General features: G+C 38.9%; 1 protein-coding gene across 2 annotated transcripts in view; it reads right to left on the reverse strand.

Moving 5' to 3' along the window:
• The window catches only part of Pcsk2 (proprotein convertase subtilisin/kexin type 2), a 270,904-nt gene extending 251,062 nt beyond the window's left edge, over positions 1 to 19,842 (reverse strand). For both annotated transcript variants that reach the window (XM_027920812.2, XM_027920805.2), the window contains exon 1: positions 19,666 to 19,842. In XM_027920812.2, coding sequence (XP_027776613.1) covers positions 19,666 to 19,842 — 177 coding nt within the window. The remainder of the gene's footprint in view (positions 1 to 19,665) is intronic.
• Between the last annotated feature and the right edge of the window lie 2 nt (positions 19,843 to 19,844).

Below are 19,844 nucleotides of genomic sequence, written 5' to 3' on the forward strand. Positions count from 1 at the left end.
GGCAATCCATGGATGCTCCAAAGGGCCTATGACCAAGCCTTCAACCCCAGGAGAGCCTGCTGTTCATCACAGATCCTGGGATCCAGAACTCCTACTAAACAGCAAAGACTCCCTGGACCAGAACCATCACTTTCCTTAGGGTGATTTCTTTGTGTTTGCCCATTTTGCCGGTTTTCATGACCCTCAGTCAGGCTTATTCGGGAGTCTAGTTTGGAAGAACCATTGGAAATCTTTCTCTATACAAAAATTGTCATAATTTCATTTACAAAAAAATAAAAAGTGGACAAAAACTTGCTCAGCTGATAATTGCATGTCAATTTCATTTTGGGACCTGCACTTTATAGATAGGAACGGCTTCTGCATTTTCTTGACATTTCCCAGAGACCATTACCGACTTCCCTTGATTGTACATAGTCCTGTGGACAAGGCATGACTCTCTGAAGAAGGAATAGGGGAAAAGGGAATTGACAGAAGGATGTGTGTGGTGTGTATGTGTGCACACACACGCATGCATGAGCCCCAGGCTTTGCCTTAGAAACACTTGCAGGCCACTGAGGAAAAGCACAGACAGAAAAGTTGTATTGTGCAATTGACAGAAATATTGAATATTACAGAAACCAAGAAGATAGAACTAGAAATCTCAGCTGTGAATAAAATGTGGGAAATTAGAATAGAAGAGAGGAAGACCAGGTTGAGAACTTCTATGGAAGAGGCACGGTTGGTTGGAGTGATTAGATGCCATTAAATTCCTCTCTTACAGATGATCATTAAAGGGTCTTTCTTCCCTTGACTTGGAAGATTCCCTCTCTGCCCCAATCTAAAAATTCTCTCTCTCTCTCTCTCTCTCTCTCCCTCTCTCTCTCTCTCTCTCTCTCTCTGTGTGTGTGTGTGTGTGAGAGAGAGAGAGAGAGAGAGAGAGAGAGAGAGAGAGACTGTGTGTGTTGTGTATCAAGTGCTCATGAAGTTCAGTTATGTCTGGGAAGGATAACATAAAACATGGGAAGCTAATGCCTCAGTTGAGATTCTTCAGACAGGAATGGAGGTCTCTGGGGCCAGAAAGGAAAAGGGGAGAATTAAGAGAGGCAGTAAAAGAGCTACTGAAAGCATAGTCCAGCCTCTCTTTATAACGGACCTCAGTTAGCCTGAGTAATATCTTATTTATAAGTTCTAGAGGCTCACCTGCATTAACTTGCCTCTGAATCTGGACTGGTATCTGATTTGCTTTGACCAAAAGAATATGGCAAAAATGCTTCCATGCCAGATCCATGTCTGGGTCTTTTCTATTTAGTCACTTTTCCCAATGAAAGTTCCTTTTCCTTAAAGCCTAGGCCTCAGATTGTACTTCTCAATTATTTGAATCTTATCACTTCTTACTATTTTGCTTTGGAAAGGGAAGTGGACAAAAAACAGGCATGAAAAATGAGAGGTAGAGAATACATCCTCTCCTGCTCAGCACTGTTGATTTGTTCATGCCTCTGCAGAATCAATTTCAATTGCCTCTGTTGTCAGGCTCTTAGGTGGGTCATAAAGGAGCTGAACATTTCCAGATATGCAAACCTGGGGAGTAAGGTGGGTGCTCTGATGGGGCACCAGGATCCCCATGAAGGTTCTCTAGCACTGGAGAGAGGTTCTCAGTTGCACTGAGGATCAGTCATGTGTCAACATGATAATGTACTGCACACCACCAAGAATCATAGTAGCCTGAAAGTAGCCACTGTAAATTTAATTTACAATTGCATGAGTCAACAAGTGATGCTCAGCAAATAGCCGTTCAGGTCTTGACTGGGACACTTCACACCTATGTTGTCAGCTGTGGTTGACTGAATTGGCTGTGTTTCTGAGTGTTGGTTAGCTGATGGCTGGGAACCTTCAGTTCTCTTCCATGTGACCTTTCATCCTCCAGAAGCCTAGACTAGGCTCATTCTCAAGAATGAGGCATGGTTTCCATAAGCAAATCCAAAATTGCAAGAGACTTAATGAAAAAGTGTAAGATCTCTTCAGATATGGGACTGGCATACAAGAACTTCTGAGATAATTTTTGTCCAAAGCAAGTTAGAGACCAGTCCAGATTCAGAGCAGAGGCTGGGTACAAAATCCCAAGGCAAATACAAGGAACACCAATAAAACCAACTGATCACACTTGAAGGGAATCAGGAGGCCCATACTGAAGATATCTCACAGAGCAGCTCCATACATATATAAAGGTGCTGGCTGGTGTTTGGGACATTGATTTCCTCCTCCCAGAAGGCAGGACACAAATGCCAACATTTTTGGATCTTCTAGATCCAAAAGGGGATCTATCCTCAGTGTGAGGCCATAAAACAGGGTGGTGCCAGTTTCCAGCAGAAAGTAGCCTGAAGAAGAGATTCAGTTATAAATTCACATTGCCATAATATGGCAGGATCTTCACAAAGATTATCTCACAAACATGATAATAGCAGGGACTTCAGGTCAATCAAGGGATGAGTCCTGTACATTACTGACATCTTCCTGGAGACCACTACTTATTTTTCTTTCTTTATTTATTTTTATTGATTTTTAAAAAAAATGACAGCAGAATGCATTACAATTCTTATTACACATATACAGCACAATTTTTCATATCTCTGGTTGTATATAAAGTATGTTGACATCAATTCATGTCTTCGTACATGTACTTTGGATAATGATGAGACCACTACTTATTTTGCTGAGATGTGTGCAAGGTAAGCTACCTCAGCAAGAATTCTGGTGCTTAGAAAACAAGAAGATGAAGACTTTGCCTTCATCCCAAGAGGAGGGGATGCCAAAGAAACAAAGTGACAAAGAAAGAAAGAAAGGAAGGAAGGAAGGAAGGAAGGAAGGAGACAGGAGCCAGCAAGAAGGATGAAGCTGGGTATGAAGGGGCCATTGCTCATGCTCCAGTGGTGAGGTGCCTAAAGGACTTCTCAAAACATCCTTGTGCATATTTTAAAGTTGTTTGTGTTGTGCAACGTAAATCTCCTTTTTGCACCCTTGACATCATCAGTATAATACATTCTGTCACAAATGCCTTGGTTGAGTGATAAGGACTTTGTTGGTGTGGGAAAATCAAGGTAGTGGTTGAAGAATGGAGATTGTATGTTGGGAATTTGTAATTTGTAATTTGTTACCTAGAAAGTTGGTGGAAGCAGGAAACTGGATTCAGAAGTGAAATGAGGATCTATCTCCCATCCTCAGAATTTGTAGGAATATCGGAAAGGGCTTAGGAGAGAGAGTGTGTGTGTGTGTGTGTGTGTGTGTGTGTGTGAGAGAGAGAGAGAGAGAGAGAGAGAGAGAGAGAGAGATTGTGGATTGAATGCATGGCTTCATGCATGCTAGACAAGCACTCTGCCACTAAGCTACATATATCCCCAACCCATGGGCTCAGGATTTCTACAGGGATTTTATAAAGGTCTGTGTGGACATTACCAAGTATTTCAGGTTGACCCCTGGGTCATACAGATAGGAAAAGTGAGGTTCAGAGAGTTAACTGACTTTGTTATAGTAATACTGCTCTGCCATGGCAGAGGAGGGTCAAAACTTCATGGCTTTTGAGGAAGTCTAACCTAGATCAAGTTCATGGAGGGAAAGAACTGGATGTTCAGAGTCCATATATATTTCACTTCTTTTGTAGTAATTTTCTTATTTTTGAAATAATTTTGGACTTGCAAAAAATTTGCCTAAATTGTGCAAAGAACACTTAGAGACATGTCACCTAGTCTCTAGTTGTTAACATTTTACTAAATTTTCTGTACTTTTTTTTGTGGTTTTGGGAATTGAACCCAGGGCTTTGTATATGCAAGGCAAGTACTCTACCAACTGAGCTATATCTCCAGTTCCATAATATTTTCTTTGAAAAAAAAATCTGGCCCAAAGTTCAATCCAGGATCATATGTGGCATGTAGTTGTCAAATCTCTTTATCTTTTAATCTGAATGAGTCCTTTAGTCTGCCTGCTTTTGTCTTTTGTGTCCTTGATACTTTTGAAGAGTATAGGCCAGTTACTTTATATAATGTCCCTCAAGTGGTCTGCTGTTTTCTCATCATAAGTTGAAGTCCTGTGTTCTGGCAGGGATATTACACATGCTGTGTTGTTGTGTGATTCTCATGCAATGTGCTGTCTTTTCAACGTGGCTACTGCAAGTTCAGACTCACAGTTCTTAGTCTCATGTACTGACAGTGAACTTCCATTCCACACAATGGTTTGACTAGAATGACCTCCTAGAATGACAACCACACAAAACACAATTGTGGGCCCACTCAGTGCCCCTTGCTCATATATTTCTGAGAATCCAAGTATGAAGATGCTGAATAGCTAAAAACTATAATCTATTTCAGGGACTCTAATTACTCAAACATGAATCAACTCATTGGTAATGGAATATAAAGTATGGCTCTTCTATTTGTTTATTCTTCTTATTTTCCTTTTCATTTTGGAGCAGGGAGTAGCTATATAGTGGAAAGGAAAATAGGGATGAGTAACTGGATATTTTGAATAAATCCAAGGACTCCTAGACTATAAAAGGATATAATAATTGAAATTACTCAACAAGAAGCCATTCCATTCTCATCAGAGTAGCATATGGATGCACAGAAATCATATGCTATCTCATAAAACTCAATCAATGAGAAACAGTGCAAGATAATTCCCCACAGAAGGCAAAGCCCCATTATTTAGACGAATAAAGTAAATACAATTTCACTAGAGGAGTGGAAGTTTTGACAGTTTCTCTAAACAGGAGCCTTTTATGTAGCAGAGGAGCCTGATAGTCCATGAGCCTTCAGCTCCTCTTCTGACAGCAGGAGGCTGTAGGAGAAAGGTTGGTTGGAGAAGCTCCTTTGCATGTAGAAGTAGAGATCAATTGCTAAGAGCCTTGTACATCCCAATTCATAAAATAGGTATTTTTAAAAGCTGGATGGAGGCATCAGGTGAAGTCTTGTTCAACTAACCTATGGAACTAATAGTATATTTTGCACATAAACTTGAATATGCCATATTTCAGAAACCATTTTTTCTCTCCTTTTTCCTTTTTCTTTTTTTGGTTCTTTCTAGTTATACATGACAGAATCCATTTTGATTTAATTATACAAATGTGGACTATATCTTATAATTAGGATGAACTCATTTTTTTCAATGTGGCTCATTTTCATAGGACTCAACAAAAACTTGTTAATAGAATAAGAACATGTGGTTGGATGTTTTTCCCAAATTATCAGATTTGTTAGGAACTGTGTGGAAGGGAAACTGGAAGAGAGAGTGGAAAACCATTGGCCCAACACTTGGGGTGCCTGGCTTCAGACCCGCCTTGCCCACTTTGAAGTCACTCCTAATCATTTATCCTCCATGATAACACTCAACTCTTCCTGTGATTCCAGGAACCACTTGGACCTATAACCAGGAGCATGGCAGTACAAAACAGCAGGGTTATCCATGTGGGATTCAAACTATGATTTACCCTGAGGAACAGAACAATTGATTTTTATCAAGTCTAGAATGACAACCAGATAATGAGGCAGATAGAGGGAACCCTATTCAACCTCCTTCACAAGACTTTCCTTCCCAGCCTCAGGAAAAAATTCAAGGGAAATTTAAGAACAAATATATTTCTTTGGAGTATCAGGGAGCAATCTTTCAGGTAGTCTGAGATTACAGAGATACACTAATGTCCTTTTTTTTTGGGGGGGGGGGCTTTTAAGTTAGGGCGCATGTTGTAGATTCATATAATTATAGTTGGAGGAAGAAATAAGGTGCATTTATGGTCTTAGCTTAACTACACTTGTGGATAGAATTGAATGTTTCTACTAGCCATTCTTTGAGGCTTTAAGGACAATAATTAATCATGCCATTACTATCATTGATGTTATCAGCTGGTGGCAATGGGGTCAAATATACATAATCTGACTTCCTAGTACCATCATCTATTAAAGGGGATAGTGTTATCTGCAGCCAGGACATGAGTTATTCCATAGGACAAAGGAACCAGGCTGAGTTCTAAGTCCCCCACCAATTCTCTCTTAGCTCAATTAATTATCCTAGGAGTTCATGTGTGTGGACACTGCCTCTCTCTACCTACATATGAAATCCAAATTCCTCAGCTTGGTGTGGGTAATCTCTTATGAGGTGGCCTCTGTCTACCTCTTCAGTCTCATGTCTTGGCATTTATCCAGACATTCCTAGAATGGCATTCCTAGAATCCTGGGTACTTTGTTGTATATGCCATGCTTTCCTCTATGAGCACCTTTCCTTTTAACCTGGCGAAGTTATAAGCATCAATGTAAATTCACCTGATCTAAACATTGCCTGCTTGGTGAAGTCTTCCCTTCTATCTATAGTCATTGCCTCATATGAACTATATCTTAAATCTATCACAAAACTTGCCAGTTTTCTACTTATTTATAAAATAACTCCCACTCATCTGTGATTCCTTGAGTCAGGACCTGTATTTTATCTAACTTTATGTCTTCTCTGTTGCAGATGATGTTGATACCCTGCCTACATTTCTTTGGCCCACCCTGGAGATCACCAATAGACAGTACATGTATTATCTTAGTTCATGCATCTCTCTATCTTGTGGGCTTGTGGGTGTTCTCTGGCTATGGAAGCATGTTTAATCTACTTGAAAAAGCCAGAAATACCAAAACTTTGAAGTTTCCAAGGAGCAATCCTCAATTAAGGAGAAATGGTACTGATGGTTACATCTCCCAATTTCTTCATCTTTTGATGGGATAACTAAGAGATGCTGTGCCCATCAGAACATCCTATAGTAATGGTCATAATTTTCTTCATATCTCCCTGAATCCATTTCCTTTGGTTAGTCCCTTTCCATCCTGACTCCGAACTTGATAATGATCTTGTAGCTTGCTTTGGCCAATGGGACTTAGTAAATATTACATAAGCAAAGGCCTAAAAAAAGATTTTTCCATTGGGACTCCATCTCTCCATGATAATAGTGAGAAATTTCTTAGACAAACAATATTGCATCCTGGTTGTCTACTTGCTCTCAAACCTGTGTCTCAGTGACTGACATCACACTTGCTTACTAAATGTACTCACTATGAGTTGGTTCAGTGAACTGAACTTCAATCCTTTTATAGGTGGGGCAGTATGACTTGTTGACTTCATACTTGTTGACTTCATGTTGGTTTGAGATTCCCACAATACTTCTTTGGTCCTGTCTCCTTTCCAATTAATGGCCATGTTGATTTATTTCTGCTTCATCCGCTAGCTCCAAATTTGGGTTCATTCCAACCTCATTGAAGATGCAACTCTCCAATGTTCTCTTAGGTCTGATTCTGTCCCTCTCTTTTGTCCTAAAGTGCTACTCTTGAACTTCAAGAGATCATAAATGGCTTTTTTCTCATCCTTCCCCCTACATCTTGGGCTCTGAAAGGTTTCTCTTGGTCTCCCTTTCTTGTCTGACAGTACCTAGAAACATAATCAGCAAGAATCAGCTAGAATTGATATTCTTGTGTTAAAACTTCTTCCATCATTGAGGAGAATTGGTAGCTACCTAATGAAATTGAAATTATTTTCCCTTGTGGAAATGGAGAACAATCTAAGGTCAAAGAAAGACAGGATTTGTGGATCACTTTATTCTCTTGTTATTGGATTTTTAATTAACCATTAAGTCACAAAAGGTTCGGTTATTAAGGGTAATTAATTAATGAAAGCCATTTAACACAGACACAGACTAGAATACTCATATATCCTTTTCTAGTATGCTTGGTATCCCCTAAAGCAGCACCTCATGACACAACTGTGTTTCCTATTTTGAGCATTAAATGACATTGCTAAACCTTTCAATATTTTTCTAATCATTCATTTTGACACTTATTGAATGCTTACAAAGCTATACAATACATTAATAACTAAAGAAGTAGTAAAAGAAATATAATTACTATTCTATCTTTAGCATGAATCCAATATGTTGTTAATATGGAATTCCTGAAGTCTATGAGCAGCTTTGTTTGGAAAATGGAAATTCATAAAAATTATATGGACAAAATGGTGAAAAGCAGACCAGAAAGACCCAAAATAAATTTATATGGTCAAACCAAGGTGATTTATGATGTTAATTGCCCATAGGGATCTCACTTGATCCAGTTTACTATCTCATCCAGTCTGGAAAAGCTGGTTCAAGGTTCCTAAACCATGCATTGCATAAAGCACAGGCCATAAGCAAATGGAATTCAAGTATCTAAGAGTGTAAACACAGTGTTTGATCTCCTTTTCCTCATGTGTAAAATGAAGGGTTAAATTAATGTGTTTCTAGGATCTCTTCCTGTGCTGACAGGCTGTAATTCCACAATTGCAGTTATTATTTATAAAAATGTAAATGACTGAACAAACCAGCTAGAATAATGCAGATGTTGTTAGCTAGTTATGTCACAATATTTTGGTGGGGTAGCACTCTATGAGTGGTCTGGCAAGTGTTTTAGAAGTCATCATTCATAAAAACCATTACAACCGCATCAAGTTACTGTATTGCTAATTTTCTTCTTGCCTCTCCTTTTACCAGTACATTTCTTGAAGAAATTTTCGACATTTGATACCTCTATTTGCTGCTTCCTTTCACAACTGGGCTTCCTTTTAGGGGCAGATGCTTTAACTTTCCTGCTCAGATCCCTGGGCCTTACCATTTAATGCATGTCAACTATTTCCTCTTGATGGAATTTTTTCTGGATAGCCAAGTTCTGCTCTCTCTGAGCATATGCAAGGCCAAAATCCTGGAGAGTTAACCCCAATCTGGAGTAACTATTAATCATCCATCAGTGTCCGAATGAAACTGGCATATGAATGCTCAACATCCTTACTCTTAGGATGCATAACTCTGAGGTACATGTGACTGAACCAGTGTTCTACAGTGAGAACTTGCTCTATAATACATACACTATGCCGGTTTCCTTTTGCGGTCTCAGTTCTCCACTCCTGTGTTAGTATTTTCTAGAATTATCCCTTGAATAAACTACTTGCATTTAAGTCGTTGTCCCAGTGCCTACTCCAGGGGATCCAAACTAGCATACTCCTCTTCTTCCAATGTGCTAAGGCAACTCCTCCAATTTCAACAATGACTTACTCTCCAAAACCAGTGCCCATGATTGGCCATCCTTTCTTTCCTAGCTCTCTCCCCTCTCCCTTTCACAGCCCTGCAGGCACTCCATTCTACTTCTGTATCTAATAGTTCAAGTTCTGTTTCCTCTCTTGCTACTCCTTTCCCCCTCATGTCCGAAATTCTCTGACATTTTGTCCTAGGACCTTTTCCCTTTTTTATCAGCAATCTTTCTTGGCAGCACTGTTTATTGCTGAGATATAGATAAGGTGTGTGAGTGGGAATCCTTGGGCACTTGTCTTTCAAGAATGAAGACCTTGTCTCTTTTTCACTTTGTTGACCTATGTCCATGGACCTTATCCCTATATTTACCCCACTCACCAACCATAGCTTCTCCTGTTCAGCTCACTTCCTGTTATTTCCAATTTGCCTTCTATTTCATTGATATTCCATTTTTGAATACTCCATTTATCTTCCACCCTCACCCCAATGGGATGTTACTTAAGAAAATGACTCATTTGTTGCTACAATAAATCCATTCTCTCCCAGTTGGCTTCTAGTCCTACCCAGAATTCACTATTTTTCTTGTGTTAGCTCTCTCTCCCATTCTCATTGGCAAATCTTATCTCCCTTGAAGCCCTATCCCATCTTCCTTCACCCTAAATATTAATTTTGCTTCTTAAGCCTTTGAAATAAATATGACTCCTAAGTGGATGTTAACATCTTATCTTCCTCTGGGACCTACAAATAGAACTTTATTAGGCCATGTTCTGTCATTAATCTCAAATGGAGGAGAGTTCCTTTTTTGTGATTAGACTATTCCCTTTACTTTTCAATAAACCAAAAAAAAAAAAAAAAAAAAAGATAACTTTTGGGATTGAAGAAATTCTTCCAAGAGGATTTGTGATAAAATTAGAAGCAATTTTAAGTAAGCATGAATATCAGTAATACTATGAATTATGGCTCTAAGTACAAGGTAATGTTTATATTTAGCATGATGCAAAATATATCTAACAAACATTAGGATGAGGGAGACTGAAGGTGAGGAAAAGGGCTAGCATGCAAATTTTTACAGTTTGCAACACAGTGAGGCCATAATTCACTAAATTTAAAATATGCAATTAAATAATTAAACATGTGATTAAATAAATATAATTATCTCTATGCAACATATACACAAACACACACACACTAAAATCACAAACTCCTAAATACACACACAACATGTTTTCCTTAGTTTTAGGGAGGTATGTTAAGAATTTTTGTGTAGCAAATTTATTTGATGCTAAACAGTTTAGTTTTTCATTCATTTCCTCTCCCATTAAACTCTATAATAATTAAATAATTGAAAACTTAAATAGAAGATATGATGTGATCCCATTTCTATAAAACAATTTGCCTATCTTTGTTCTCTCTATATGTATTCACACAAAGATATCTGCAAGAAATCATGAAATGCTGGTAATTGTTATTTCTGAACAATGGGATTTAGAATAACTATAAGAAATGCTTTTCTCCAGTGCTTGTTTGTATTACTAGGTACTTTTAAAAATAATGAAATCAGGAGAAGAAGTGGGTATTCATGAAAGTTAATGTCAAATATAAAGTCATAAATAAAGAGAAACCCCGCCTTTTACAGATTTCTTCCTGCTTTTGTCAATTTTTTAAATTAGTATCCTGTAAGATTCTCATGTAGTTTGCTCTATGTCAGAAAATTGAGTTTGTGTCATTATTGCACATACAATGGAAGAGTTTGTTATATTCACCAGAAAATCTCAACACATCATAACACTATCCAAAAAGTTACATTCAGAATAGCTCTAGGGTCAGATAGTTTGTCAAGGTAGTTTAGCTCTTCTGATCTATGCCTCATGTAGAAACCATCCATTAATACACAACTATTACATTCAGAACTGCAGTGTTAACTTCAGCCAGGTATGAACTTTAGCTACATTACCAAGTCCATCTCAATAAAATATATTTCAATTCATCAGTCAATAAAATCAAACTGCAACTCCTAATTTTAAACTATCTTCTGATTATCTGGATTTTGAACAATGGTCCACAATCCAATAAAGAACTTTTTTTTTCTGAAATGACATTTCCAAGCTTAAATGTAAAATGAAACCACTGCTTTAGTCAGCAGAAAGTTTGGACTTCAGGTTTTATGTTTTCTTCTCTAAGCCTAACTTCTGGTACAGGTAAATACATGATTATTGGAAACTTAATTACAGCATCACTCTCTGCCATGCTATATCATTCTTACTATAACTATAATAGTAACTTAACTATAAAGACCTTTTTAAATAGAAGCTGATTTTAGATATTTGTTCATTTGAGGAAAAAGCAGTGTAATCTCCCCTCCCCTTTTAAATTTTGATCATGTTTTAAATGCAGACTTTATTTTCTTTGCTGAAAAAGCTCATTCTTTCTACTACTGATTATTGGGAATTTTAGGGAAACACAGAAATATGCAGTACCCACTTTCTGATTGCCACTTGCTTCTACTTCCTAGCTGAACTGTTGCCTATAGAGAAATGAATCCTATAGAGATAGTTTCTTAAAGCATAGTTCATCTAGCACATTCTCTCTGAACCTATGGCCAAATCACTATCTTGTGATCCAACTATACTCACCAGTCAGGAAATGCATACTAAGCATTCATTATGAATAGGGCATATTGGCTACCAGTAGAAGGGACAGAGTAGCAAAAGGGTTTTATATTCCTTATGGAGAAGAAAAATTAAAAATACTTTGAAAGTTGGTTAACAACATGAGATAAAAATATAAGAGTGTTCACAAGTCTTATAAAGATTATTTTGATTGTGATTTGGCTTGGTTTAGTTGAAAGATTTAGAGATTCACTCCAGCAAGATGAGAAAAGTGGTGTTTATTGACAGCATATTAGTTTGGGTAAGGATGGTACTATAAAGATAAACCTCCAAATCACATTTCCTTAATGTAATAGCAGTTTATTTCTCACTTATCAAAGGCCTTCTGAGTCAGGAATCAGGGATCTAGACTCCTTTCATTTGACATTTGGCTTCCAGAGTTGCTGTTCTCAACCACATCAAGCCTCAGAAGAAAGAAAACACAGAGAATCAGTTGATAAGGAATCTTTATACATTGTGCATGAAAGGCTGCTTACACAACCTAGCCTAGAACTGTCCATCATATGTTTACAATTATCACAGAGCAGGATGAGAAATGTGGTCTTTTACAGCCCATAAGGAAGGGGAAGCAAGTATGGTGATTAGGGCTTTAGCCACTATCACAGATGTCTTTTTGCTGGAAAGTGGAACTGGAAAGCCATTAATAGCTTAGATGAATACTTGAATATCCCAAGTCCTATATAGGCTCTCTCATGGTAACTGTAGTCTCCTCTCTATAGCTACTAGTTGGTCAAATTTTCTAACAAAGCCAGTACATTGGTTGCAACAATTACCCATGGTCTTTAGTGAATTAAATGTACTTGATTATTTGGTAAGGTTACTTAATGGACTGTGATTAGCTCATAGATGAATTGTTATTGGTCCAGGGGACTTTTCTTCCCCTAATCCATTGTCATTTTTGCAAAAGGAAAAGCCACAACTACTTCTATGTGTAAAAGAACATTATCAGGCTACCATCTTGTTATTAACTACTATATTTAACTACTTTAGTTAAAAATAAAAAATAACTACAAAAATAAGTATTTTATTCTGTGCATTCAACGCTGTTCAGATCTTACATACACTATTTTATTTATTTTTCACAATTACCATTTCTTTAATTGTCTTTTAAAACAAAATTTTTGAGACAGGCTGTCTCTATGTTGCCTAGGCTGGCCTCCAACTCCTGCACTCAAGTGATTCTCCTGCCTTAGCCTCCCAAGTAACTGGGACTACAGGTGTATGATACCATGCCTGGTAACAACCATCTTTTATTAATTATTTGCAGAAGGCAACAAACTTTTGAGTGAAGTTTCTAATGCTATATAACAAAGACAGTATATTGGTTGCAACAATTACCATGGTCTTTAGTGAATTAAATGTCTAACTTAAAATACCATTTTCTTTACCTTTCAACATTGCTATTTCTGGTTTCCTTCAGTCACAAGAGATCCATTGGATATAGTGAGTATTGTAATAGTTCTGACTAGTGTCAGGGGAAAAAGGAACAGATTATATTTAACTAAAGTTTCACATGGACTGAGAATGCTCTGGTCTGGGTCAACTAGAGAGGAATTGAGGGAAAGCTTAAACTTGATCTAAGACATAATATGTTAAATTTGGTTTGAAAAAGAATTAATGGTAACCATGCCTAGTGAAGTAAGGTGGATATTTTCTCTTGCCTAGCATGCTACTAGATCTTATAGGTTTAGAACTGTTCTTTAAGGGCTTTGTAGATAGGAATCTTTTTGGAAATATGTAGGCTCAAGTCTATGTCCTGTTTTTCACTTCTTCCCCATCCCCCCACAATGCCAATCTTAACCTAGGGTAAAAAAATGGGATAAGAGATGAGGGAATACTTCTAGGAAACACTTCTTTTGAATGACAATTGACTGACCAATATAGTGAGAATAAAATGATATAATCCAGATCCAGTATTGTTAGAATGTTAAGGTACCATTAAATGGGTAGAAGTAGATATTCTGAACATGTAAATCTGACAAAATTTCATATCCATAATAGGCAAATAAATCCTACAAATAAAAAAAGGTGGAAAGCCCAGAAGAAAAATACATACAATAAAAAAGATGGAAAGCCCCAAAGAAAAAATATTCAGGGCAAAAGACCTGAACAGATACTATACAGGAGAGTACATACAAATCACCAATGGGCCTATGATAAGGAATTCCACTTTAAAGGTCATAAGGGAAATTTCAATCAAAATCATAATGAGACACTACTGCATACCCAATAGAATGGCTTACAGAAAATAAATAAAATATCAAATGTTGGTGAGAATGTGGAGCAACTGGAACTCTCAAGTACTTGTAGTGGGATTATAAATTGGCATAGTGACTTTGAGAAACTGTGTGGCTGTCTAGAGTAACAAAAAATCTGAGATGGCCCCAAGATTTCTGCTCTCTGGTGTACATGCCCTGGGTAATCACCTCCCTTGTGTATGGGCAGTCTAGTCTGTAAATCTGATGGGTTTCATTCTTCTGAGTAGATTACTCAAAGGTAAAGGGATTTGTCAAGGTAATTAGGGTTCCAAATCACTTGATTTTTTAATCAATCAAAAGAATCAGAGGAAGAGGAGAAATTATCCTGGTGGTTCTGACTTAATCAGGTTAAACTGAAAAAGGAATTGGCTCCTCCCAAAGGAAGAGACTGGAAGGGCAAGAGTGTGTGAGTGGTTATTGAGGAAGGTATGTTAAGCTCATGAAGGTGGTTTCCAGGAGCTGCAAGTGGTCCTGGCTCAGCAACCAGTAAGAAAGTGAAGACTTCAGGTCTAAAACCACAAGGAATGAAATACTTCTAAAACCCTGAATATACTTGGAAATGGATTGTTTCCTTGTCATGTCTAGATGAGGACACAGCAGGCTGATGATGTGTCAGGACTTGGCAGAATCCTCATCTGAAATGCACCAGATTTCTTGCCAATGTTAGCTGCAAAATAGCAAATCTGTGTGGTTATAGGCCACTCAGTTCTAGTGATTTGTTCTGTAGCAGTAGAAAACCAATGAAATCTCCTAAAGCCAAATGTATGCATACTCAGCAATTCCCTTCCTAGGAATCCCCAAAAGAAGGCGCACGCACATTCATTCATCAAATACATATACAGTCATCCTTTGTTATCTGACAGGGATTGGTTTCAGGATGGCATCATATAAAATGGTATAAATTTGCAATATAATCCACACACATTTTTCCTTATGTACTATAAGTCTCCTCTAATTACTTACAATACCTAATACAATGTAAATGCGATGTAACAGTCATTATTCTGTATTATTTAGGGAATAATGACAGAAAAAAGCCTGTATATGTTCAGTACAGACACAATATTTTTTCAAATATTTCCTGATATTTGAAAATATTTGGTTGAATTTTTGGATATAAAACTGCCTGGATATGAATGGCTAACGTACTTTGATATCCACCCAAGCAATATTTATAGTAGCCAAAACGGTATCAGTCTGCTCAGAGGCATTGCAAAGGAACAATCCACTTCTGAGCATATTCAGGTTTTTAGAAGAATTTCATTCCTTACAGTTTTAGATATAAAGTCTTCATTTTCTTGTTGGTTGCTGTGCAGGGACCACTTGCAGCTCCTGGAAGCCACCTTTGTGTTCTCACAGCATAGCTTCCTATAGCTATTATATTTATAATAGCCAAAACCCAAGTGAGCAGGAGGGGCCTTATGGATACTGGTACTATTGTTTCCAGTCTGGGTTTTGATTACACAAGTGTGCTCATTTTGTGAAAATATTAAGCTGCTCTCTTTCCTAAATTTAATTATATTATACATCCATAAAAGTAAAATGATCAGAAATTAATTTTATTACTTGATAGCACAATTATTAGTTGATTATTTTTAGAATTTAAAAATTCTCACATATAAAAATGGTTAGGTGATTTTACCTGTGTAATCACCCCAGCATTAATCCTCTAAAGGCAAAATAGACCATAATAAAACAAAAATTCCTAATCATTTTTTAAACCTTAACTCCTGACTTTTTTTAAACTTAACTCTTAGTTTTTGTCCAATCCTCAGAACATTGCTTCAATAAATAATTTGCTTCTGTTTCAAGGGAATTGGAATTTGTGGTGTATTGAGAATTTAAATTAAAGAATTTAAATTTTGTAATCATGCCTTTGCCATTATTGTAAGCTCACACCCTCAGGTTATATTAATAAAAAAAATTTACCCTCCACAAACCTTTCAAAAAGTAAGCATAGATATTTTTACTCTATTTTAAAAGGAAAATAAATGTTTGCTAATGGTCTTATAAGAATAAAATCATTAAATAATTGACTAGTACTGTTCTAATATGTCATATATAGGACATTATGCTAGATATTGGGGATAGAAAATTATGTCACTTTTCCTTTTGGAAGATTTATAATCCATGTGAAGAAGTATGTACACATACACTATTTGATAACATAGCTCATATGTTGATATAAAATAAATGGTAAATATTCAAAAAGGTGAAACGGAAAGAAAAGAAAGGGGAAATATCAGAATTATAAAATGGTCCTTAAGGCACAGCTCTTGGTTGTCAGGGTGGCTTCCTGGAGGCAGCATGATATAGAAAAACAATTACTTTCCTTCAAGCAAATTTAACTTTAAATTTGAGCTCCTTTATTTTGCAGCTATGGAAAAAGTCACTTAAACTCTTTAAGATTTATATCTTTAAGATTTTTATCTGAGAATGAGGGTTAATGCCAAAAATTTCTACCACAAGATTTTTGAGGTTCAAATGAGATAATTTAGCAAAGTAGCAGATTCTCTTAGTCTACATTGCTGTCCCTTCATGTGGATGAATAAATGACCATGGAGACTCTTTGGTATCTGACACACTATTGCATGGTTCAGAAGGGAGTTGAGAAGCTTTGAGGGGTCACAGCATGAAAGGAGAAGGTCATATGGGAATTTAAAATGCAAAACAGATAACAGAAATCAGCAAAAGTACAGGGTGATATACTGTAAGCAAAATAGGACAGTGGGAAATCTGAAATAATAAAACTGAGAAAGTTTTGTCAAAGGCTGGCAAGCACAGTAATGTGCTGGTTATGGTGAGGACACCAGAAATACAGATAGTATCATCCCTGAATATTTAGCTTTTCAGTGGAAAGTAGCTACACTCATCTTTACACACGATGACACAGGACACAAGTGATACTAACTTCTGTCCTGCAGGCTTTACCATTTGGCCCCATAGGAGTTTGGAGAAATCTTATTTTGTTCCATAACATCAGGGAAGATTCAGATTAAGGTGTGAAGCATGGGTAACACATGGATACAAAGGAGGAAAAGAGGGTTTAGTCCAGAAAGGTGTTGTGCAATGCAGTCTAACCTGCAGAAATATCTCATCATAGACTTATTGTTGCTTAAATGTCTATCAAGGCAAAGATCACTGGAATTGTTTAACTGGTACTACCTGAGAGGTTATGGAGAGTTTAGGAGACAGATGATTCCCATTCCTCCCAGATAGAAATTGCAGATTGGAGATTGTGATGCAAAATCAGTGGGCTCCTCTCCAAGGAAGAATAGGGGAGAAAGAGGCCTTATTATCTGATTTTACCCCCAAACACAACCACCTTGTCATTTTTTAAAATAAATCTACTGAAATGATTCATATTTGATGGGATTGTCTCTACACTTTCTTGCTTGCATTCCATTATCAAAACTGTGAATCCCTCATTAAGCTGTTTGTTCCTACGGAAAAAAATTAAAACCTCTCAGAGAATTAATAAGTTAAGCCATTATCAGTCTCAGCTATACCTAAATGTGATTAGGTTTCCAAGATCAGATATAAGGGCATATTTTCTTTTTCTTCTCTTTTTTCATATTTTTATTGGTGCGTTATAGTTGTACACATTGATGGGGTTTGTTGTTACATATTCATACATGCACACAGCATAACAACATAATTTGGCCATTATCATTCCCCAGAACTTTCCCCCTCCCTCCCTGCCCTCCACTCCTGGTCCTTTTCTGCTAGGGATCTCTCTCTCTCTCTCTCTCTCTCTCTCTCTCTCTCTCTCTCTCAGTAGATCCACCCTTAAGGGCATATTTTCAAAGAAGGAGGAAAAGGGGAGATAAACCAACTAATAGCAATATCTGCTTGCCCTCGGAAACTGTGCCTGGCAGAGAGAGGGAGCCACAGGTACATCTGCATCAGCTGCAACCCTTTACACTCAAGAATTAAGGATCCTTTTTCATCACACCCCAAAGCCCACAAACCCTGCAAGCACCTCCCTTGGTTTGCTATGTTACTTAAGGACTCCAATACATAAAGGTTCCCAATAACTGTCAGTTATTAATAATCACTGTTACATCTTATAATGGCGCCTGGGTCCTGGGTCTTGCCAAATTTAGAGAAGGGAGAAAGAAGGGGAATCTGCTTGTTTATGGTGTTGGAAGCGCTCTGGAAACAGCCTCCAGGCCCTGGGCCAGAAGGACAAGGGACTGCTCCCCCGGCTGGCGCCTTCTCGTCCCTGCTCCACCCACGCTTCCCGGGAGCAACAAGTTCTCTTCTGTGAGACCCGCCCGCGCGCCACTGGCAGACCCAGTGCCTCCTCCAAGACCTCTGTCAAATTCTTGCCAAACACACCTGGGGTGAAAATCGCTGCGGGTGCCTACGCCCTACGGAGGCGGGAGAGCCCGCAGCACTTGAAGGAGCACTGGCTGTGGTTGGGAGAAAGGCGGGAGGCATTAAGAGTCGGGACAGAAGAGACGCTTAAGGAGCCCCAGTCCGCGCGGCCCTTCAAGGCAAAAGCAACGACTAAGAGCATCCCCTGCCTTATCTCAGGCGTCTCTCCTCGTGGGATCTGGAGCGAAGAGATAGTGCCTGCAATCTTACTGACCTACACCCAGTCCTCTGGTAGCCAAACTGCACCTCTCTGTCCTTTGGGTTCCCCTTGCCCCAGCATATTCCCTCATCCTCACTCCACCCCAACTGGCCGCACTTCTTCTAAGGACACTCGAGATCACCGACACAGATTATTTAGCGGGAAGAGCAAGCCAGTCAGCTCCGGCCCCTGCCCAGAGCTCTCCTCTCTCCTTTCAAAATGGGCACCCGGAGTCCCCTAAGGAGTGCGGAGGCGTCCGAGGCTGGGAGCCTCATCCAGCTTCCTAAACAATTGAACTCTGACAACTTCTGGGAATGGGGATCCCCGCGCTTTCCTGGGAAAGCCAGGCTGGCCGCCCACATATTAGGAGAGGGCACCTCGACTACTCAGAAGGGAATCCCCCTCAAAATCTACTTCTGCTCCACTCCTACACCAGGAGTTGGGAACTAGGAAGCCAAACAGGAGTGCGCTCCGGGGGGTGGGTGGTCGTGGGGGGGGGGGGTGGAGGGGGTAGGGGGCGACAGCGTGTAAGTTCTGCCCGGATTTTGGAAAGAGACCAGTTCATGGGTTCAAGTCTCCTAGAGTCAGGAAGCTCTTGTTCCCAGAAGGGCAGGGAACGAAGGCACTGGGAGGAAAGTCCTCCAGGCGCAGGGTCAGGGAGCGGCGAGGTAAATTACAATGTGCAATCTTTGATCCCTGTCGGTGGGAAACTATTCTTTCTTCGGGAGATGGGGGTGGGGGAGACGTCCCTGGCAAAGCAGCCAACATCAAGCCCAGGGCTTCATCTCTTCGTCCCCATGCAATCTCGAGAACTTGGTACCTCGGACAGCAGCCCGGGCGCATGGCATTCTTTGCGATGTGTTATCCTATTTTCACTACCAAGTCAAAGAGCAATAAATTATTTTGATGACCTTACTACTACAGATGAAGGACATTTTAATTACATAACCCGTAAAAAAAAATCACCGGAGGCAATGTCGTGTTAAAGAGCCGATGGCAGAATATCTGCATCGCATGAAAAAGAGAGCAAACTTGCAAATCTGCAAGGAGATTGCGCAGGGCTCCTCTCGTTTTGAAACAACATGCGAAATGCATGGGAAATCTTACCTTTCGGACTCCAAAGCCGTGTTCTGCTGCAACTTGGCGAGCTTCTTCCTCTCCCCCTTTATGCAACTCCACAAGAAAATGATTCGTGAAGACTGGTTTCTCGGCAGATGCAAAAACCATGACACAGAAGAGGAGCCCAGCGGCTGCCTTCCACTGGGAGCCACAACCACCCTTCATCC

The sequence above is a fragment of the Marmota flaviventris genome, chromosome 2 (genome assembly GCF_047511675.1).
Source record: "Marmota flaviventris isolate mMarFla1 chromosome 2, mMarFla1.hap1, whole genome shotgun sequence".
Classification (NCBI taxonomy): Eukaryota; Metazoa; Chordata; class Mammalia; order Rodentia; family Sciuridae; genus Marmota; species Marmota flaviventris.